The sequence below is a fragment of the Carcharodon carcharias genome, chromosome 10 (genome assembly GCF_017639515.1).
Source record: "Carcharodon carcharias isolate sCarCar2 chromosome 10, sCarCar2.pri, whole genome shotgun sequence".
Taxonomy (NCBI): Eukaryota; Metazoa; Chordata; class Chondrichthyes; order Lamniformes; family Lamnidae; genus Carcharodon; species Carcharodon carcharias.
The window spans coordinates 113,429,690-113,452,645 of record NC_054476.1 but is presented as its reverse complement, the minus strand read 5'-3'; the positions used below and the strand labels follow the sequence as shown (position 1 = coordinate 113,452,645).

Genomic DNA, 22,956 nt, shown 5'->3' with positions numbered 1-22,956 from the left:
ATGACAGGGGCATTGTAGTAGGCAATGCACAATGTATTATTCTGCCATTAAAACACAGCTGTGTTTAACCTGATCCTTGCTGGCCACAAATCCAGCTGCTGAAAATCCTAAGGTCGGTTGGCAGTTGACTGTTGTTGACAGGATAGATTTTCAGGTTCTGAAGTACTCGTAAATTCTTGGCTCTGGATCAGAAGAAACCAGCATGAAAAGGCTGTCTCTCCTTTAAATCCCTTTAAATTTATTCACACTCAGAAGTGTGACAGATGTGGACTACTGAAACGTGAGGCTTTACACATAGATGGCGAATGTGAAGCTTTGACATATTGATCGTCCAAACAGTAATACCACAGGGAAGAAAGGCTGTTGACCAGAATGTCCAACTCTGGCTCTATGCAGAGAAAGGCTATATTATATTCATTGCATCCATTCTACAGGTTTGTTCTTTAGTAAAGAGACAGGATATCGGACTGCCTCTTGCTTTCAGTCCTTCATTCTCTTTCTGTTGTGCAAAATTCTTGTGTTTAGCCAGGTTAAAGCCATGGATGCCCATGAATGGGACTGTTTTTGATTTATTTTGCATACCTAGGGCCTGTAGTTCTAGGCTGAAGCCAAAGGCAAGGAAAATGCTCTGTAAATATCCCATGCCACACTCCTCGAACAAATTCCTATTAATTCCCTAAACATCCTTCACCCCCGGCCCCCAAGCATCTCATTAAATGTCAAATCAGCCTTGAGCAGCTAAATGGCCCATTCCAGTCCCTATGTTCCTGTTCCAAAACATTCCTCGTCCCCATTCCCTGCCCCTCCTCCAATTTTCCCAGCCCCTCTCCTCCTCATCCCCCAGGACCCTATCCTCCCCATTTCCATCACCCATTTCCTCTCATTCCTCAGCCCCTCTCCTACCCATTCCTCTCACCCCATTCCCCAGTCCCTTCTCCTCACCCATCTCTACTCATTCCCCCAGCCCCTCTCCTCCCCATTCCTTCAGTCCCGCTTCTCCTTATTCCCCTTGCCCCTCTCCTCTTGCTCCCCTCACCTCTCTCCTCCCCATCTCTTCAGCCCCTCTCTTCCCCATTCCCCAATCCCTCTCCTCCCCATTTCCTGAGCCCCTCTCATCCCACTGCCCTCACCACTCTCGTCCCCATTCCCCGCCCGTCTGCTCTCCACCCCCAGCCCCCCTCCTCTCCATCCCCAGTCCCTCTCCTCCCTATTCCCTAAGCCACTCTCCTCCCCATTCCCCTTGCCCGTCTCCTCCCCATTCCCCTCACCCCTCTCCTCCCCATTCCCCTTGCCCCTCTACTCCCCATTCCCCAAGCCCTCTCCCCCCCCCATTCCCTGAGCCCCTCCCACCCCTACTGCTCTTGCCCCTCTCCTCCCCATAACCCTCTCCTCCCTATTCCCCTCACCTCTCTCCTCCCCATTCCTTGGCCCCTCTGCTCTCCACTCCAGCCCCTCTCCTCCCCATTCCTTGGCCCCTCTCCTCCTCATCCCCCAGTCCCTCTCGTTTCCATTCCCCTTGCCCCTTTGCTCTCCACTCCCTGTCCCTCTCCTCCCCACCCCCAGTCCCTCTCCTCCCCACCCACAGTCCCTCTCCTCCCCATCCTGAGTCCCTCTCCTCCCCATTCCCCCAATCTTTGTCCTCCAACAATCTTCCTCCATGCTCCAATCTTTCTTTTGCCGTTCCAAAAGTACACTCCACCAACCACCCCCCCACCCCACATGCTGCAAATTACCCACTCCTCATTCTCCCACAACCCCCTTAATATTTATACACTCTTACTTTCCCAGTCCAAAATCCATTGTTCAGGAACGCTAGTTGAAATACTTAGAGCAAACCGCCAACATGATCAGCATCGTTTTAGTTCAGGACTGTGGGAGCAGAAACATGCAAAATACAGTATTTGGATGAGGGAACAATTTTTATAACTGCTTTATGATGTTTTATCACTGTTTAATGTAAATATTTATATCTACGGTGTTTTCTGGTTCAGACACTTGTGGCTGGGCATTCTAATGTCATTCTATAATCCAGAAAATTCCAAACTCCAGAAATGACTAGGCCCCGTGTATTCTGGACTGGAGAGGTTACTCTATTTATTTTAAATGGAAGATTATAGCGTTGTCTGAAGGATTATTAAGGAACAGCTTATTACTGGCTGCAATTATCATTGAATTCATGACCTGTCCCATATTCTAGGTCTCTGAAAGCTCTGTAAATAGATGTCCAGGAAGAGACCGGGGGGGGAGCAGGGGAAGGGAAGGGGAGCACCAGTGATGGTGGGGGGGAGTTGGACAGAAAAATGGAAAGTTCCTTTTCTCACTTACCTGTCTGCAGTAAACCAGCTGACGTGTCACTTATTTTAAAGTAGTCCTGAATCCCACTCAGCACACCTGCAAGGGAACAGTACAAACAGTGTGAGTGCGCAGTGCAAAGATTAGAAATGTTACATCCATGGGCAGTGATATAGCCATCAGGCAGGAACACAGTCATGGGGGCTGTGCTCCCAGTCTCACCATATAATCATCCTGGAATGGCTTCTCTTCCCACACCCACATGATTACATTTGGAGCCCCCCCCCCTCCCCCCCTCCCCCCACGATGTCTTTGTTTGCCCTCCCCCACCCCTCACTTATTTACCTACCATCTTCCCTTTGGCACCACAGTTGCCAGTGGGTTGGTGGTGGAGATTGGCGAACTGCATCAGAAGTGCTCACAAACCATCTCACAAACCTGCTCTAATAGGGGCATAGAGTTCAAGAGCAGGGAGGTTATGATGAACTTATATAAGGCACCAGTTAGACTTCAGCTGGGGTATTGTGTGCTGTCTTCTCCTGTGTAAAGTTAGAACATCACAGAATACTGTGTACAGTTCTGGGTGCCACACTATAGGAAGGATGTGAATGCATTGGAGAGAGTGCAGAAGAGGTTTACAAGAATGGTTCCAGGGCTGAGACACTTCAGTTATGAGGAAAGATTGGAGAAGCTGGAATTTTTTTCCTTGGAGAGGAGAAGGCTAAGAGGAGACTTGATAGAAGTTTTTAAAATCATGATGGGTCTGGACAGAGTACATGGAGAGAAACTGTTCCCGCTCGTAAACAGATGGAGAACTACAGGGCATAGTTTTAATGTGTATTGCAAAAGAAGCAAATGTGAGGTAAGAAAAAACTTTTTCACACAGTGAATAGTTAAGGTTTGGAATGCACTGCCTGGAAGTGCAGTGGAGGCAAGTTCAATTGAGGCATTTAAGAGGGCATCAGATGATTATTTAAATAGGAAAAGGGAGGAAATTGGCACTGAGTTAAAATGCTCAGTGAGCCGGTGCAGACACGATGGGCTGAATGGCCTCCCTCTACACCGTAACAATTCTGTGATTCTGTGATCTTCCATCTTCACACAGGGGAAGACAGCGCACAACAGGCGCGAGAGAGTGAAGACGGGAGGGAGCATGCCCAATGTCTGCCCCCTCACACAGTATGAAGAGCGAGCTGCTGAACCGCAAGGGAGGACCAGGACCGTGCACGTGCTGACAGTGAGGTCGGCCTCTCCCAAGCATCCAGTGAGGAAGCTTAACCTCTGCACATCGAAACCTGGGGGTGAGGCTCTGTGCAATCTAGGAGGCAGCCCAAGCAGTTCCTCATTCCCTCCTCTTTCCATTACAGATGTGAACAGGAAGAGGGTGAGGCCAGACCTCGATCCCAAGTCTGAATCCAGCCCCAGCCCACAGAGGACCGAGGACGATGATCATGACGATGTCCTCTCCCTATAGAGCCATCACAGCAGTCACCTGAACCCTCCACCAGCCCAGAGACACTCATCTGGTTTAAGCTTGAGCTCACACTCTGGTGATCACCACACAGATATGTGTCCGCAGCAGGTGGAGGTAGGGACAGCCAAGGTCACCAGCACTCAAAGGACTACTGGGGAAGAGGCTTCAGCTAAGTCCAGGTCTGATGATAAGTCTCTGGGAGTGGCCCTAAGCAAGGTGCTGGAGATGAAACAAGAGGCGGGGGAACATCAGGCAGAGGTGTCGGAAGACCTGAGGTGGTGGAATCTGTTGCCTGGTCTCTGATGAAGTAGCACCAACATGTGCGTACATCAAGGTCTCCATGGGGAGGGTAGCAGATGCCATGGAGAACCTGGTCCAGCAGAACCCCCAGTTTCTGCTGGAGATGCGCACAGACCTGCACTCCATCACTGTAGCCATGGGCGAGCTTTTGCAATGGCTACACGACAGAAGGACAGGGCATCTCGACCTCCCTCCAGGTGCCTCTTTCCCTCATGGAATCAGGAAGGGGCCTTCGGGCACCCAAAAGGAGGCGGAGTGTCAGGCGAAAACCCTGGAGGCCTCCACTCAGGACTTTCCACGGGTGCCCAGGCGTTCCGAGGTCCTTCTGTCTGGGACCCCATCAGCTGCAGCCTCTGAGACCACTGAGGGTGCACCTGCCTCAGGGCAGGAAGCCCAGAGAAGGCTGGGGCCCTCCAGGCCTCAGGCCTCCAGAAGACGGCCGCCAAGGTCATCGGAGACAAGAGGGCGTAGTGGCAAGCAGACTGTCTCCATCCCTGCTGCGGATATCAGGGAAGCACCTAGACACAGCGGTAGGGTAAGGAAAATTAAGAAGTTTTAAGTCACTCTGGTAGCACGGGCATACAAGTAAATAGTTGTTGCACTTTTGTAAATATATGTTTAATTGCACTTTACAGAGGTCTGCTGGGTTTTTATTGTGCCGGTTCATGTTAATGCCCATGCGCTCCCCATTAACCCCATTTCTAGGGGCCAACCCAGGCTGGGTCTATGTCCCCCTGAATCATGCCTGCACATGGTGGCATCGATCTTTGCAGGGCCCCTGCAAGCCCATGTGCGAGAAGCCTCCCACACTGTTCCCTTTCCCTCCACTGCTTAGTCTATAGAAACACCTTTCCCTTGTCAGGACAATATGTTAGGGTTCCCCTTCAGTTGTCCAGTTGAGCTGACCTTCATCTCCGCCCACCCGATGACCCTTCTCCCAACCAGCATTCCTTCAGCTGGACATCAAGGGAGTGCCTCAGCAGCAGAATGATGCACATTTCTTTGGGGGAGGTTTAAAACGCATTCTACTCTTCACCTGTAACCCACAGCCTCCTCACCAGCACCATTGACCTCCCCACTGTTACCTTTAACCTCCCATCCATCACCCTTGAACCTTGCCCCCCTCCTCCCCCCCCCCCCCACCCCCCCTCCATAACCCTACAGCCCATCACCATTCACCATTCACATGCCATCCCTCCCCAAAGAGCTCACCCGAGTCATGGTACCCATGCCCACCCTTATTCTGCCCAACCCTAGGATCCATATACACCTCCATGTCCCCTCCAACAACCCGAACCAGCCATTCCCCCACCACCGACGGACTCTCACTGTCTCACCCTACCACATCCCACTGCCTTCTTTAACAGTCACTGTTCCCTCCTACCATCAGTACCCTCAGTTTACCCTGCAGGATTCCTACACTGACCTCTCCCTCTGGACCCTCCCCCCCTCACTGTCATGGTCCTCTGCATTCCCCCCCTCGCTGTCCCCTGCGTCCCCCCCTCACTGTCCCCTGCGTCCCCCCCCTCACTGTCCCCCACTTCCACCCCCCTCACTGTCCCCCACATTCCCCCCTCACTGTCCCCTGCTTTCCCCCCTCACTGTCCCCTACTTCCCCCCCCCCTCACTGTCCCCCGCTTTCCCCCCTCACTGTTCCCTGTGCCCCACCCCTCACTGTCCCCCACTTCCACCCCCCTCACTGTCACCCCATTTCTCTGCCCTCACTGTCCCCCGCTTTCACTTTCCCTGCCCTGGCTGTCTCCCACTTCCACCCCCCTCACTGTCCCCTCACTTACCCCTCTCACTGTCCCCCACTTCTCCCCCTCACTGTCCCCCACTTCCCCCCCCTCACTGTCCCATGCTTTCCCCCTTCACTGTCCCCTGCATCCCCCCTCACTGTCCCCCACTTCCACCCCCCTCAGTCCCCCACTTTCCCCCCCTCACTGTCCCCTTCTTCCCCCCTCACAGTCCCCCGCTTACCCCCCTCATTGTCCCCCGCTTCCCCCCTAACTATCCCCCGCTTCCCCCCTCACTGTCCCCCATTTTCCCCCCCTCACAGTCCCCTTCTTCCCCCCTCTCTGTCCCCTGCTTTCACCTCCCTCACTATCACCCATTTTCCCCCTCACTGTCCCCCGCTTCCCCCCGCCACTGTCCCCCGCTTCCCCCTCAATGTCCCCGCTTCCACCCCTCACTGTCCCCCGCTTTCCCCCCTCACTGTCCCCGACTTCCACCCCCCTCACTATCCCCCGTTTCCCCCCTCACTGTCCCCCACTTTCACAGCCTTTGCACCGCTACCTGATCCCTTCCCCCTCCCAGCCCCACAATGTATGGTTGCATCTGTCCCCTGCCATCCCACCCCATCAGAATCCCCATCTCACCATTCCGTGTTGTCTGCCCTCTCCACCCCATCCCCATGTTGCCTGTCCTCCCCTACCCTTGCACCTTCCACCAGCGGACCAGCCTGCAATATGTAAATCCTCGACACCTGCACACCATTTTGGTCCAGTCTTCTTTTGGACCGGTGTGAACTCCCGTCAACGGGGTGGATGATAGGCCAAGGTGGGGCGAGAATTCCAGTCAGGTGCTCATTTCAATCCCCTTAATAATGTGCTAAATGGTTTCCCGATGGCCATAGGTGGGAATGGCGACCTGCCATTCCACCATGATGGTCGGGACCACAAGTACCCACCGTTGTCTCCCGCTGTCGGGAAACTGATTTCCTCACTCACGTTGTCTTCTCCACCCCCACCCACCACGGACCCCATCACTAGCAGGGTTAGAAAATTCCAGCCCAAATCTTCTCGTACGAGGTTTTGATGGAGTATGTAAGGAGATGCTGTCTCTAGTGGCAGAAAGGTTGATAACCAGAGGACACGGACTCTAGCGCTTGAGCACAAACATCAATGCTGACGCTCCAGTGTGGTACTGAGGGAGTGCCACACTGTTGGAGGTGCCATATTTCAGATGAGACATTAAACCAAAGCTTTGGCAGCTTGGGTGGGTGTAAAAGATCCCATGGCACTATTTTGAAGAAGAGCAGGGAGTTCTCCCTGTGTCCTAGTCAATGTTTATGCCTCAGTCAACATCACAAAAAAAGTTTATTCTTTCATTATCACATAGCTGTTCGTGGGAGCTTGCTGTGTGCAAATTGGCTGCTGCATTTCCTACATTACAACAGTGGCTATACTTCAAAATAAGCACCATTATTGGTTGTAAAGGACTTTGAGTCGTCTGGTGGTCATGACAAGCACCATATAAATGCAAGTCGACCTTCCTTTCTTTATTGAAGGTGATTGTCACATGAAGTGTGGTGACATATTTTCTTTACAGGGTGTTGTTATGATGTGGAGTGGACCTCCTGAAGGGTGGTGGTCACAGCAATAACTTCCAAAAGTGAATTAAATAAAGGCAGAATCTTCAGGAGGTGATCGGGGTCTCACCTGCCAGCTAGAGAGTCGGTGAGAGGATGTGTTGCCTCTTTCTGGGAAGGCTCGCCACATCTTGTTCTATTCAGGCATTGGACAGCCAGTGGTGGGCCTTCCCCTGGGATCAAGGACCCCAAGTGCAGAAGTCCCACCTGCCAAGAGCTGCCAACCAATTAGAGGCCAGTAGTTCTAATGAGGAGGCACTGCTACTGGTATGACACCCACCTGAGGCTTAGGATCATCACTAAATCACAGGCTGGAGGTGAGTGATGGTAGGACAGAGGTCATTGGGTGGGTGGGTCACAGAGGAGGTAGCGGTCAGCAGAAAAGGAAGGGGGTGTCTCTCAGCAGCGCCTAACCCCACCCTTCCCGATGCTGGTTCCCATGATTGGGCACTGAGTGTCTTTGACTGAGGAACCCAACACACCCCACTCGCCTGGGAGCCAGCAAGCAGCCCCACAAGGGTTTGGTTGTTGTGCTTCCCACATGGCGGAGAGAGGGAGTCCATAAAGCAATGGGAGTTCAGAGAGAGAGAGAGCCCATAAAGCAGCAGGAGTTCAGAGGGAGAGAGCCCATAAAGCAGCGGGAGCTCAAAGGGAGAGAGCCCATAAAGCAGCAGGGGCTCAGAGGGAGAGAGCCCATAAAATAGCAGGAGCTCAGAGAGCGAGAGAGAGAGCCCATAAAGCAGCAGGAGTTCAGTGGGAGAGAGCCCATAAAGCAGCGGGAGCTCAGATAGAGAGCCCATAGAGCAGAAGGAGTTTGGAGAGAGAGAGCCCATAAAGCAGTGGGAGTTCAGGGAGAGAGAGCGCCCACAAAGCAATGGGAGTTTGGAGATTACTACCTGAAGAGAAAGAATGTGCATGGTTACAGGGATAAGGCAGGGGAGTGGGTCTAGATAGAATGCTCTTTCAGAGGGACAGTGCAGACTTGACAGGCTGAATGGCCTCTTTCTGCACAGTAAAGATTATGTGATTCTGTGATTCTTGAACCACAGCAGCGCATGTGATGTAGGTACACCCAGAGTGCTGTTAGTGGGGGTGGGCGGCGGGAGTTCCAGCATTTTGACCCAGCGACAGTGAAGGAATGGCAATATATTTTCAAGTCAGGATGGTGAGTGGCTTGGAAGGTGTAATAATGATGTACTGGACAGATTTCTTGCTTGAAACAGATAGCTTTATTACAGAGATAAAAACAAAAAACTGTGGATGCCAGAAATCCAAAACAAAAACAGAATTACCTGGAAAAACTCAGCAGGTCTGGCAGCATCGGCGGAGAAGAAAAGAGTTGAAGTTTCGAGTCCTCATGACCCTTCGACAGAACTAGGTGAATCCAAGGAAGGGGTGAAATATAAGCTGGTTTAAGGTTGGGGGGGGGGGGGGGGGGGGGGGGCGGGGGGGCGGGGGGGCGGCGCGGGGCGGGGGGGGGGGGCATTGGTTGGGTGGGGGGAGAGAGGTGGAGGGGGGTGTTGTGGTTGTGGGGACGTACAAGCAGTGATGGAAGCAGATCATCAAAAGATATCACAGACAACAGAACAAAAGAACACATAGGTGTTGAAGTTGGTGATATTATCTAAACGAATGTACTAATTAAGAATGGATGGTAGGGCACTCAAGGTATAGCTCTAGTGGGGGTGGGGGGAGCATAAAAGATTTAAAAATATTTAAAAATAATGGAAATAGGTGGGAAACAGAAAAATCTACATAATTTATTGGAAAAAAACAAGAGGAAGGGGGAAGAAACGGAAGGGGGGTGGGGATGTTGGAGCGAGGTCAAGACCTAAAGTTGTTGAATTCAATAGTCAGTCCGGAAGGCTGTAAAGTGCCTAGTCGGAAGATGAGGTGTTGTTCCTCCAGTTTGCGTTGGGCTTCACTGGAACAATGCAGCAAGCCAAGGACAGACATGTGGGCAAGAGAGCAGGGTGGGGTGTTGAAATGGCAAGCGACAGGGAGGTTTGGGTCATTCTTATGGACAGACTGCAGGTGTTCTGCAAAGCGGTCGCCCAGTTTACGTTTGGTCTCTCCAATGTAGAGGAGACCGCATTGGGAGCAACGAATGCAGTAGACTAAGTTGGGGGAAATGCAAGTGAAATGTTGCTTTACTTGAAAGGAGTGTTTGGGTCCTTGGACAGTGAAGAGAGAGGAAGTGAAGGGGCAGGTGTTGCATCTTTTGCATGGGCATGGGGTGGTGCCATAGGTGGGGGCTGGGGAGTAGGGGGTGATGGAGGAGTGGACCAGGGTATCCCGGAGGGAACGATCCCTACGGAATGCCGACAGTGGGGGTGAAGGGAAGATGTGTTTGGTGGTGGCATCATGCTGGAGTTGGCGGAAATGGCGGAGGATGATCCTTTGAATGCGGAGGCTGGTGGGGTGATAAGTGAGGACAAGGGGGACCCTATCATGTTTCTGGGAGGGAGGAGAAGGCGTGAGGGCGGATGCGCGGGAGATGGGCTGGACACAGTTGAGGGCCCTGTCAACGACCGTGGGTGGAAAACCTCGGTTAAGGAATAAGGAGGACATGTCAGAGGAACTGTTTTTGAAGGTAGCATCATCGGAACAGATGCGACGGAGGCGAAGGAACTGAGAGAATGGGATGGAGTCCTTGCAGGAAGCGGGGTGTGAGAAGCTGTAGTCAAGGTAGCTGTGGGAGTCGGTAGGCTTGTAATGGATATTGGTGGACAGTCTATCACCAGAGATTGAGACAGCGAGGTCAAGGAAGGGAAGGGAAGTGTCAGAGATGGACCACGTGAAAATGATGGAGGGGTGGAGATTGGAAGCAAAATTAATAAATTTTTCCAGGTCCCGACGAGAGCATGAAGCAGCACCGAAGTAATCATCGATGTACCGGAGAAAGAGTTGTGGAAGGGAGCCGGAGTAGGACTGGAACAAGGAATGTTCCACATACCCCATAAAGAGACAGGCATAGCTGGGGCCCATGCGGGTACCCATAGTCACACCTTTTATTTGGAGGAAGTGAGAGGAGTTGAAGGAGAAATTGTTCAGTGTGAGAACAAGTTCAGCCAGACGGAGGAGAGTAGTGGTGGATGGAGATTGTTCGGGCCTCTGTTCGAGGAAGAAGCTAAGGGCCCTCAGACCATCCTGACTAGGCACTTTACAGCCTTCCGGACTTAATATTGAATTCAACAACTTTAGGTCTTGACCTCGCTCCTCCATCCCCACCCCCCCTTCTGTTTCTTCCCCCTTCCTTTTGTTTTTTTCCAATAAATTATATAGATTTTTCTTTTTCCCTCCTATCTCCATTATTTTTAAATATTTTTAAGTCTTTTATGCTCCCCCCACCCCCACTAGAGCTATACCTTGAGTGCCCTACCATCCATTCTTAATTAGCACATTCGTTTAGATAATATCACCAACTTCAACACCTATGTGTTCTTTTGTTCTGCCGTCTGTGACATCTTTTGATGATCTGCTTCTATCACTGCTTTTGCCTACAACCACACCACCCCCCTCCACTTCTCTCCCCCCCCCCAAACCCCCACCCCCACACCACCTTAAACCAGCTTATATTTCAACCCTTCCTGGGATTCACCTAGTTCTGTCGAAGGGTCATGAGGACTCGAAAAGTCAACTCTTTTCTTCTCCGCCGATGCCGCCAGACCTGCTGAGTTTTTCCAGGTAATTCTGTTTTTGTTTTAGCTTTATTACAGAGCTCATTTAGAAGCTACATGCTTGAACCAGGCCCATGACTAGAATGCTCAGCCCCTAAGATTACCCGCACTTAGGGCTCATTCGTCAGTACAATCAGGTGAACCCTACCGGCAGTAGGAAAGGTTATACCTACAATCACTACAGAAGGGAACTTCCAGGTGGTGGTGTTCCCATGTGTCTGCTGCCCTTGTCCATCTAGATGGTAGCAGTCGTGGGTTTGTCTAAGGAGCCTTGGTGAGTTCCAGCAATGAATCTTGTAGATGGTACACACTGCTGCCACTGTGCGTCAGTGGTGGAGGGAGTGAATGTTTGTGGATGTGGTGCCATTTAGGCTGGCTGCTTTGTGCTGGATGGTGTCAAGCTTCTTAAGTGTTGTGGGAGCTGCACTCATCCAAACAAGTGCAGAATATTCCATCACACTCCTAAACTGTGCCTTGTGGATAGTGGATGAGCACTGGGGAGTGAAGTGTTTTGTCACTTCTTATCAATTAAGAATACATACACAGCTATCTGCTTCTGTACTTCAACTTCCTGTATGAAAAACAGAGGGTTCCTTTATTCCTTATTCTCCACCAGAGGGCAATACATCCGGGACTTAACACGCCCTACTAGCAGGTTTTATATAACAAAGTTAAAAACATAAAACTGCGGATACTGGAAATCCAAAACAAAAACAGAATTACCTGGAAAAACTCAGCAGGTCTGGCAGCATCGGCGGAGAAGAAAAGAGTCGACGTTTCAAGTCCTCATGACCCTTCGACATGACTGCTTCAGCATCTGAGGAGTTGTAAATGGTGCTGAACATTGAGCAATCATCAGCGAACATCCCCGCTTCTGACCTTATGATGGAAGGAAGGTCATTGATGAAGCAGCTGAAGATGGTTGGGCCGAGGACACTACCCTGAGGACTCCTACAGTGATGTCCTGGAGCTGAGATGATTGACCTCCAACAACTACAACCATCTTCCTTTGTGCTAGGTGTGACTCCAACCAGTGGAGAGTTTTCCCCGATTCCCATTGACTCCAGTTTTACATTTCCGTTATCAATTTGCTCCAGGCAGCCTTCAGGAAATTGTTTACAAAAGCCAACACTTCTTCTGGCCCCATTATGTTTTTCCATCCCTTTCGTTTTCCCAGTAGCACTGCAAATGCTTGTCTGAGTTTATTAAGATGTCTCAGGCAAGCTGGCAGCTCAAGGCTTTAACTTGAGATCACATGTATGGCCATAAGCCATATATCACTGCTAATGAACCACCCAACACTGGCTTGTCAGCTAACAGTACACAGAGAGCTGAGACAGCACACACATGATAACTGAATTTTGCTTACACACAGCTAATTTTTTCTAGTCACACAGATATTACAAAAAATGGCTAGGTTTCAGAGGGAAACATTCCCCCCCCCACAACCCCCAACCACCCCCTCCCACCCCCACATTAGTTTGACATTTAAAACCTGAAATAAAGCACTTAAAAACTTTTAAAGCATGTCCCCTCCATGTCAAAAAATTATTTTAAAATTTTTTATTGAATTTTAAAGCCCTTCATGAAACCTCATCCGGCCCGTGGATGAGGTTTCATGAAAAATGTGAAGGCTGCATAGGCTCTTCGCCTACCCGCCAACCTTAAGGTTGGACGGGCAGCTCATTTAATTGCTTTAATTAGTTTTTAACAGGCCTTAATAAGCCTTTGACAGTTCGGTGGGCACGCAGCCGACTCAGCTGCACGCTGCTGAACTAGAAATCTAAATGGCGCGCCGTGATATCGGGACGCCCACCTGATGTCAGTGTGCATCATTTTACGCGCCGGCGAGCGGGCCCCGGCCCTGCTTACCAACCGGAGAATTCCGCTCAGAGATCCAGAAAACCACAGATTTATACCATTTTACCAGCTGAAGTCAGACTCAGACTGAAGTCTCATAAAGTGATCTGGAGCCTGGTGCCAAACTTGTACATAGGGCTGGCAATGCTAGGTGGATATATTCTTAAAGATTTCATTTCGACCACCTCCGCGCCCTCCCCAGCCAACTTCCATCTCCAACATTTTTATCATGAATAAATGAAAGTGTTCAAAGAAAATGAAAAAAGACACAAGCTTTTTCATGTTGCTATGAATTTGAACCTGGGCTATTTGCAGCAATGTCCTGAGCATTTATTTTAATGCCTGGAGACCCCAGGGCAATCCTGAGGTTGTACTCAGATGTTTATCGTTTCACAAGAAACTCCAACTTCTTTCCCAGCTCACTTTCACCCTGTAGAGTAATTCTCAAATATTTTCTTTGAATCTGCAGGGTTCATGTATTTACGGTTTTGAAAATAACCTCAAAGATTCTCCAAGTACCACAAAAATAATTCATGGGTAGATGGGATCTTTGCCACAGCAACATGGCTGACAAGGCCTCACATGTTGGGCAGGCAATTGCTTTGAATGCATTATCTCGGAAGACAGGAGGGTCTGTGAAGGACTCACACGGGGTGGTCAAGTGTGCCAAGGGAAGGAAGTGGGGATTATAAGGGCAAATGTGCAAATTACCCAATTGTTAATGTGGTTTTGCCTTACCATTATAGACCTTCACCCAGTTTAAAGAATATTTTCAAAATATGATTCAGGCACTTGGTAAATAACCCAGCTAAGGGACTCAACTTGTGAGTGTGGTATATGGTAGTACAGTGATTATGAGTTCAAATCACACCAGAGCAAGTTATGAAACGTAATCCATTCATAGGTTCTGAAGCACTTTGCAACGTCTTCAAGTTGTCAAAGACACAACACAAATTTTCTTAAATTTGTGAGGGAGAAAAAATTGGCCATGGAACCCAGTTGATTTACTAATCTCCCTCAGGGAGGGGAATCTGTCAATTCTATCCAGTCTGGTTTCTGTAAGACTGCTGGCCACAATGCGTGGTTAACAATTAGGGGTTAACTTTCTGTGAGGATTCTCCTTATTGGCCAGCTGAAGGCCCACAAAATGGTGTAAATGTGTTTACTCTGAGGATTCTGCGGATCTTCTGCTGAAATCATGGAACCACTGCAGAAATTCAAGCCACTCACATTTCGAGTGATGAGAAACAGGCATCATCCACATCCTGTGAACAGGAGAAATGCTCAATATAGCTCCAAAAAAGGAGGAAGTGAGAGTGAGATGTCAAAGAGAAGCCAGTAACAGTTTTATAATTGTGTAAATGGCTATAGCCACGCTTCATAAAGGCAGAACAAACCTAGGAATGTATGCCATGATTTAATTTAATGCACTCAACAGGTTCAATGATGTAAAATCGGACAGGGTGTAAAGTGTATGCCTGGCCCTTACTCGCTGAGTTAGGTTGCAATCGAAGAGTTTTATGGTCAGTTCATTACCTGCTCTAAACTCTGGTGTATTCCCTTGGTGAATTTTACAATGTCAACAGACAAATGGCCAGACAGGGAAAGAGCTGCTGCTCCATTAAGCCTGACTCATATCATGACAACCAGTCTAAATACCTCCTCCCTATCCCTCCCGAAACTCAACCCTCCTCCCTCCCACCCACCTGCCTCCACCCCACCAACCCCCATCCTTCCCCACAGGAGATTTTCAGGAGATTAAAAACATAAAAAATCAGGAACAAATCAGAATAAAAATGTTCTAGAAAATTCCTCTGCAACCCACCACCCACCCCCCTCAGGCAATCAAAACAAGTCCAGGAGATCACATGGTCCAAATTACAGAGAAAGGATTGTATAAATTGCCAAAATCACAAATGATAAATATCCACACAAGAATGCGACTTATGCATCTGTGATCGAGTATTTCACTTTGATAATTTGCTCCTTCCTTCTCGAATTGAGCCGCTCCCCAATCAGAATTCCTCCACCACACCTCATTTTCCAACTGAGAGGGCGAACAGATGTGCTGCTCCTATAGGCCTCTGCCAACGTCATCTCTGCTCAGACGTGAGCTGGGTTCACCCCGCAGCTGAGATGGGAGGGTTACTGTGGGAGGAGTCACAGGTTGTTGGTGTTTACATATCTTCATGCATTTCCCATGGAGAACAGTGTGAGGCTGATTAATGGGCAGTGTCATGGACACTCCTTCCATTGGCCATAATTATAGATTAATACTGCTGAGAAGATAAGCTTGGAGCCTGTTGCCTCAGTGATTGAAATTCTAAACACATCTTGGCTTTTGGGATTTATAAGAGGGAATGAAACACAGCAGATGATGCAAAGGCTGCAATATAGTTGTAGGGTTTGGTCACAGAGTGATTAGTCTGCCAGGTCTTCCCTCAATGATGTTGCATTTTAACTTCAGCTAAAAGGTCACTTCATTACCTCCCATATGACAGTCTCCCTTGCTTTTGTACTAACTTATGACACCATTCCAGAGGGTGGGTCTCATAAATGAGAGGTGCTCAGTACAGAGAAATATCATGGCAACTGGCTTGAAAGTGCTCAGTACTGGGTTAAGGACAGGAAATAAGGAGGGATGATCTAATCCCTCCTGTGATATATTGTTGTATTATCTGTAAATATCTGTAAAAAGCTAGGAGCTAATTAGCTAGGAACTAATTGCTATGTGTAAGTGTTCCAGGGGTCCACATTTCACAGCTGCACTCAAGACTGATGTGATGTGCAATTGAACCAGTTCAATTTAGTCCTTCTTTGTACCAGGCAGCGTGGCAAAAATTAAACATAAAGAGGTTCTGATCTTTCCAAGCTTAAAGTGTGATTATTAACATCATCTGAGAACCAAAAGACAACAAGGACACATACCACCTCTGGTCCATTAAATTTAACTACATACCAAAAGTGACTGCACTTCAAAATTTACGTATTGGCTGCCAAGTACTTTGCGATGTCTTAAAGACATTAAATGATGCTCTACAGACACATGTTTTATCAGAATGTTTTCCTGACTTTGCTCTTCTCACTCCTGGAGCACTTATCAAAGCACACTGTACATTTTTTTTCGGAACATTTGAATTTTTGCCTATAAAACTGTTTGCTATCACATTTCCAATATATGCAGCCAGCAGGTGATGCTCCATTTCTGGAGTATAAATTCAGAAAACTTATCCATTCACAATCTTGTCAATCTTAGACTCGACCTGCCCTATTTAATCCCCAGAGGAAAGGTTCTATAATGTTTCTGAATTACTCCTCCAAACCTCCCCGGATAATAAGCAACAGTTTGAGATGCCTGTCACACCTTATATCACAGCTTAAATAGCGAGAACCTGTTCCCACTCAAGAGAACATCAAGAACTAGATGGCACAGATTCAAAATAATTGGCAAAAGGAGTAAATGTGATGTGAGGAAACATTTTTTCACCCAGAGGGTGATGGAGTTTGGAACAAACTTCCTGAGAGGGTGCTGGAGGCAGGCTCATTCAAGGTATTCAAAAGTTAATTGGATTGCTTCCTGAAAAGAAAGAAAGTGCAAGGTTACGGGGAGAAGGCAGGGCAATGGGACTAGGTGGAATGTTTTTTCAGTGAGCCAGTGCAGGGCTGAATGGCCTCCTTTTGCATTGTAATGATACCGTGATATCAACAATGCAAGTCTCTGGCAGGCGGGATTGCTTAATCTAACACTGCCAGATCAGAAACCATCGGATTCCACCCAGCATTCGATCTTCCCTAAATGGACAGTAAAAACAGATAGTCATTCAGTTCTTTCTTGCAATGTGCCAATCAGTATGGCAAGAATTGCTTTGCATCTATCTTCTAACGTAGGATGAGGTTCTAATCTAACAATGTGTTTAAATCCATTCTTCCGAGGACCAGGATGAAGCTCCACTCAATTCTCTCATGTTCATTTCTAGAGTCTCCTTTCATAACATAGACCCAAGTCACAAAATCAATCATATCATTACTTTCTCCAGTAAATCAATGTCTCTTTGAAAGCAGTGCACTCAAAACTGATGACAATATTCCACATGGCCTTACCAATGATCCATATGTGATATAGCATATATTCATGTATACATAATATATATTATATAAATTATTAATGTCATTTGTTTTGAGTTACAGTTAAACATTATTGAGATTTTCCCTTTCCCTGCATCTTTGAGAAGCTCATTTCTCAGATGCAACCAAGAGATGAAAGGGATGGAAACTGGCTGAACATGTCTGTTCCTTGCTCTCATGGCACTATTCCTGCATTTGTTAGGGGTTTCCATCTTCTCAACTGGGCCTGCAGCTTCAGTACAATCTCTTGGTTATGAGGTGGGAGAGGCATTTCTGGTTTCTTGCCCCCATTCCGCTCATGAGACAGACATTCCACCCCAACACCCCCCCCCCGCCCCCGACAACCCCCCGCCCCCACCCCCACTCCAAAGAAGTAGGGTGTTGGGCTTTGTGCCAAGACCGCTGTGGACCAGAAGGTCAAGGAGATTCCTGTCAGCACTCTGGCAAGTGGAAACCATTCGCCAATCCACTCTCCAAGGGTTATCAAAGCCCCTGACACTGACTGATCCGCAACTGCACGCCACTCGTGGATACCAGCGCAAGGCCCAGCCAAGGGTCAGGGGTCAACCTGTGACTGGAATGACCTTGGACCACAAACATTCAAGGCATGTCTTTCCTCAAAGGCAGTGTATAGCTCAGATATACACTGTCCCTTGAAGGACCCCAAGTGGAGAAAAGGAAGGGGGAAACTGCATTCATGTCACTCTTCCTGTAACTACCTCTGTGGCTGTTACACACATTTATCCTGTGGTGCTCTTTTTCTCAAGGTATCTGAATTACTCTGAGTAATTCTCTCATTCCTCATTTTTACTAAAGGAAAAACTTCACCCGAATAAAGCTTTTCTCCAAATAACAAATCAAACCAAGCAGTTATTGATTAGATATCCTGGAATAATGTTCCAATTAAATGTTACTAATTCCTCCTGAGAAACTTGTACACTGCACTTGTTCAGAGTGTGGGGTCTGCCTCCAGCTCTGAGCAAAAATAACCAAAGGCTTTTAGGGCAGCCAAGAGTCTGAATTAAAAGCAGTGAAGATGATACCTGTACTCAAGACACACTTTGTGCTTGCTTAATCATTGTTGTGAAATATCATATTGAAAAAGTCTTTTTTCATAAACAATTTTGTTATTCTTTCATGGGATGTGAGCATGGCTGGCTAAGCTGGCATTTTTTATTGCCCATCCCTAATTGCCCTTGAGGAGGTTGTGGTGAGCAGCCTTCTTGAACCACTGCTGTCCATGTGGTGTATTATTTTGGACATGCTAAAACATTATTTTGAACATTAGAAATTAGCTACTAAAAAGTACGGGTTGTTGTTTTCAAAAAATGCTTTTAGTACTTTCATCCTTTATTTTACTGGTAAGGTCTCCTAATTGGTCATTCACAATTGGTTGTTTCCATAATCCTTCGTTCTTGGGCTGATTGCTGAGCACTTTTCTCATGTTTAATTTATACTTTCACCATCTGTTTCTTAACTGTGGATTTTCTGCTGTTTTAGTTTGGCCCAAACAAAGTGTGGTGAGAAAAGTATGACCATAGAAATGTGAGGGTGACATTGTCATGGTGAAATAGTGCCTTACAGCAAGTGTTACATAAAAGGAAGTGTGCACAGGTACAAGAAGTTTAGTACTGCTCACAGAGAGTCGGGTATTGTTTAAGATCAGAGGCTTTACACTGCCTAAATAAAATTCTGAGGGGCATTCACTCCCTCTACCACTGACAATCAGTGGCAGCAGTGCACATCATCTACAAGATGCAGTGCAACTCATCAAGTTTCGCTCAGCAGCACCTTACAAAACTGCGACCTGTACCACCTCAAAGAACAAGGGCAACAGATGCATGGGGACCCCACCACCTGCAAGTTTCCCTCCAAGCCACACACCATCCTAACTTGGAACTATATCACTGTCCACATTTGCTGGGTGAAAACACTGGAACTCCCTCCCGAACAGCACGACTGGTGTACCTACAACCACAGGGACTGCAATAGCTAATGATATGCAATTAATTCAAGGCTTGCTAATGACACTCATAACCTAAAAGCCATTTTGAAAAGGCATTTCCCGACGGTTTTCTTGAAATCAGTCAGTTCCTTCTTTAAAACAAAGTGAGTGTATGTGCTAACTTATACAATCTTTAAGAAACAGAATAATTTATATGTTTAAAAAAAAGTGTGCTTATTTCTAGATATCAGAGGCCAGAGGGAGGGAAGTCAAGATAAGTTGGCAATATTAGGAAGGGGTAGGGTTGCTGATGAATGATTCACTTACAACCCAAATTTCCTCTTTGCAAATACTGACTGACCTGCTGTGTATATCCTGCAATCTCCAGTTCCATTGCAGAACTTCCACCAGGTTCATTTCTCAATAGTTTCAGTGAAGGACTTTAACTTTAAAACAAGAAAAAAAACTGAGGCTATTCACTTCCATCTTCAAGTGTGTTTTGCATGGAAAGATCTTGGCCAGACATTGAAGGGAAAAGTAATTCCCTTGCAGAGTGTTCCTCATGTCCCTTCATGCATCCAATTCTCCATTCTACATCAATGTTGTCCAATAAAAGTCACTGAATAGCAACACCATTTCAGCCACATACGTCAATTTTATTAGAAAACACTTCACACACATTCATACATTACAGGTCAATGTATGTCCTTCCATTGTACAACATGTACTGTAATAAAACATACCAATGTGCTTCATAGCAGAACCATAAAATAAAACTAACAGCGAGCCACATAAGGAGATATTAGGGCAGATGACTAAAAGCTTGGTCAAAGAGGTAGGCGTTAAGGAGCATCTTAAAGGAGGAAAGCAAGGTAGAGAGAGGTGGAAAGGTGCAGAGTGGGAATTCTAGAGCTTAAGGTCTTGAGCTGAAGGTACAGCTACCAATGGTAGAGTGATTGAAATCAGGGATTGTTAAGGGGCCAAAAGTAAAAGAGTGCAGGTATGTCAGAGGGTTGGGGGGTTGGAGGGGATTACAGAGATGGAGGGGGGTGGGGCAAAGCTATGGAGCAATTTAAAAACAAGGATGAGAATTTTAAAATTGCTTAATCAGGAGTTAATGTAGATCAGCGAGCATGGGGGCTGATGATTGAATGGAATTTGGTGCAAGTTAGGACACGGGCAGCTGAGCTTTGGATCACCCATAAGGAGGTTAGGATGTGGGAGACCGGGCAGGAGTGTGTTGGAATGGTCAAGACTAGAGGTAACAAAGTCATGGATGAGGGTTTCAGCAGCAGATGAGCTGAGGCTGGGTTGGAGTCAGGTGATGTTATGGAGGTGGAAATAAGTAGTCTTTGTGATGGTGTGAGTGTGTATTCGGAAGCTCATCTCGGGGTCAGATATGATACCCAGATTACAGACAAACTGCTTTAATCTCAGACTGTTGCCAAGGAGAGGCATGGAGTCTATGGCTAGGGAATGGAGTTTGGAGTGGGGACAGAAAACAATGGCCAAAAACATTCCAGGGTCACCCTGGAACAGTAAACAGTTTAGGCACATGAGAGCAGGATGTAAGAATGCTGATGCAGCAACACCAGCCGATGGCCAGCGGGACCTCCCCCTCGATGTTCCTGGAGACAGCTCATGAATAAATTGCCACTGGGTTGGCCTTCCTGTGCATGATGGCTACTGGACTCCGAGAGCTGCAGGCCCGGTCAGGGGGCTGGCAGCTCAGCAGCGCCATCAGGAACAGTGGCCACTGCTGAGAAAAGCAGGGGCCCTACAGCAGATAAGCTGTAGAAATGTCAAAAATAAACCTAACATTTAGGTTGATAGAGCGGAAATCCCCCTGAGCTAAGAGCTGGAGCTGCAGGGGCTGCCTTCCTGGTCACGGCTCCCCCCCCACCCCGCCTCCCCCCACCGCCCAACTACCCGAGCTGAAGCTGAAAAGCCACCTTTATTGAGCTGGTGACAGGAAGTCAATCCACTGTCACCAAAGTGCCAGTGGCCTGGTAAAATGGCCCCTAACAGGGCATTTGAATATTTAAATTTTCTTTCCATCTCCTGATGGCAGGAAGCTGATCCCGCCAATGGTCAAGTTTCCTGACGTCAGGGCATGGTCAAGGAGCCGATCCAACACAGCTCCTCCTGATTTTATCACCCCCCCCTCCCCAAGCCACTGTCACCACCCCCACCTCCCCCCGCACCCGCCCCCGCCCCCCCCCCCCCCCCCCCCCCACACCCCCCTACCCCCACCATTATCCCTTCTTGTGGAGGCTAGTAAAATTTACCCCGTTAACTGTTTCTCTCTCCAATGGTGAGTCAGAACTCCTGAGAATTTCCAGCATTTCTGTTTTTCTACCTGACAGCCCATGCTTTATGTGGTCTGGCCAAATCTGGCGATGAGAGCCTAAACCAAACCCATTCAAGTCTGCTTCCCTATTGGACTTAAGGGAATGGAGATGTAGCTGTATTGGACTATTGGCCAGGGTAAGAGAGAGTAATGGTTTTCACATGAACTATGGTGTGAAAGGTAGAGGTGAGGGTGTGGTTCAGGAAATCAATACTTGTCAAAATGTCCTGGTGGACACAAGGGCCAAAGGCTAGACAGTTGGGGTTTTGTAAATGCTTTTATAAGTGAACTGGGAGGGAGCTTTCCCCAGGACAGTCACAGAGGGAAGTAGGCTTTGGAGGGGGAAGGGAGGTGTGGATGGAGTGCAATGCAACAAAGTGACTTTATCTGTGATTGAAACATCAAGCAAATATCTACCACCATCAGTAGCCAAGGAAGTAAAGTGCTCAAAATATTCAAAAAAACACTCCCACACTGTTCACTCATCGTTGTTATCATCAAAGGCGCAACAAGTAAACAACAGATAACATCACACGGAGTTAGGGGTAATATATTAGCTATTAGCTATAGAGGATTGGCTAACCAACAGACAGCAGAGAGTCGGGATAAATGGGTCTTTTTCTGGATAGCAAGCTGTAACTAGTGGGGTGCCACAGGGTTCAGTCCTTGGGCCCCAACTATTTACACTCTATATTAATGACTTGGATTCAGGGATAGAAGGTACTATAGCTAAATTTGCAGATGTCACCAAAATAGGTGGGAAAGTAAGTTGCAATGAAGAAATAAGAAATTTACAAATGGATATGGACAGGTTAGGTGAATGGGCCAAAATTTGGCAGATGGAGTTTAATGTGGATAAGTGTGAGGTTATCCATTTTGGTTGGAAGAATAAAAAGGATACTTATTATTTAAATGGAGAGAAACTTCAGAATGCAGAGGGATCTGGGGGTCCTCGTGCATGAATCGCTGAAAGCTAGTATGCAGGTACAGCAGGTAATAAGGAAGGCAAATGGAATTTTGGCATTTATTGCTAAAGGAATAGAGTATAAAAACAGGGAAGTGTTGTTGCAACTGTACAAGGCATTGGTGAGACCGCACCTGGAGTACTGTGCACAGTTTTGGTCCCCTTACTTGAGGAAGGATGTAGTTGCATTGGAGGCAGTTCAGAGGAGGTTCACTAGATGGATTCCAGAGATGCGGACCTTGTCTTATGAGGAGAGATTGAACAGTTTAGGCCTATATTCGCTAGAGTTTAAAAGGATGAGAGGAGATCTAATTGAGGTATATAAGATGCTAAAAGAGATAGGCAAAATAGAAGTAGAGCGGATGTTTCCCCTTGTGGGGCATTCTAGAACGATAGGCCATAGTTTTAGGCTAAGGGGTGGTAGATTCAAATCAGAGATGAGGAGGAATTACTTTTCTCAAAGGGTCGTGAATCTGTGGAATTCACTACCTCAGAGTGCAGTGGATGCCGAATAAATTTAAGGAGGAGACAGACAGCTTTTTAATTAGTAACAGGTTTAAAGGTTATGGGGAGAGGGCTGGAAATTGGAATTGAGG

The 22,956-nt window shown here is 47.7% G+C and overlaps 1 protein-coding gene across 1 annotated transcript in view; it reads right to left on the bottom strand.

The window, feature by feature from the left end:
- Positions 1 to 22,956, bottom strand: part of LOC121283331 (protein spinster homolog 3-like) — a 142,674-nt gene that overhangs the window by 104,827 nt on the left and 14,891 nt on the right. Inside the window, exon 2 of the mRNA XM_041197795.1 lies at positions 2,326 to 2,391. Within this exon, the coding sequence (XP_041053729.1) occupies positions 2,326 to 2,391 (66 nt within the window). The remainder of the gene's footprint in view (positions 1 to 2,325; positions 2,392 to 22,956) is intronic.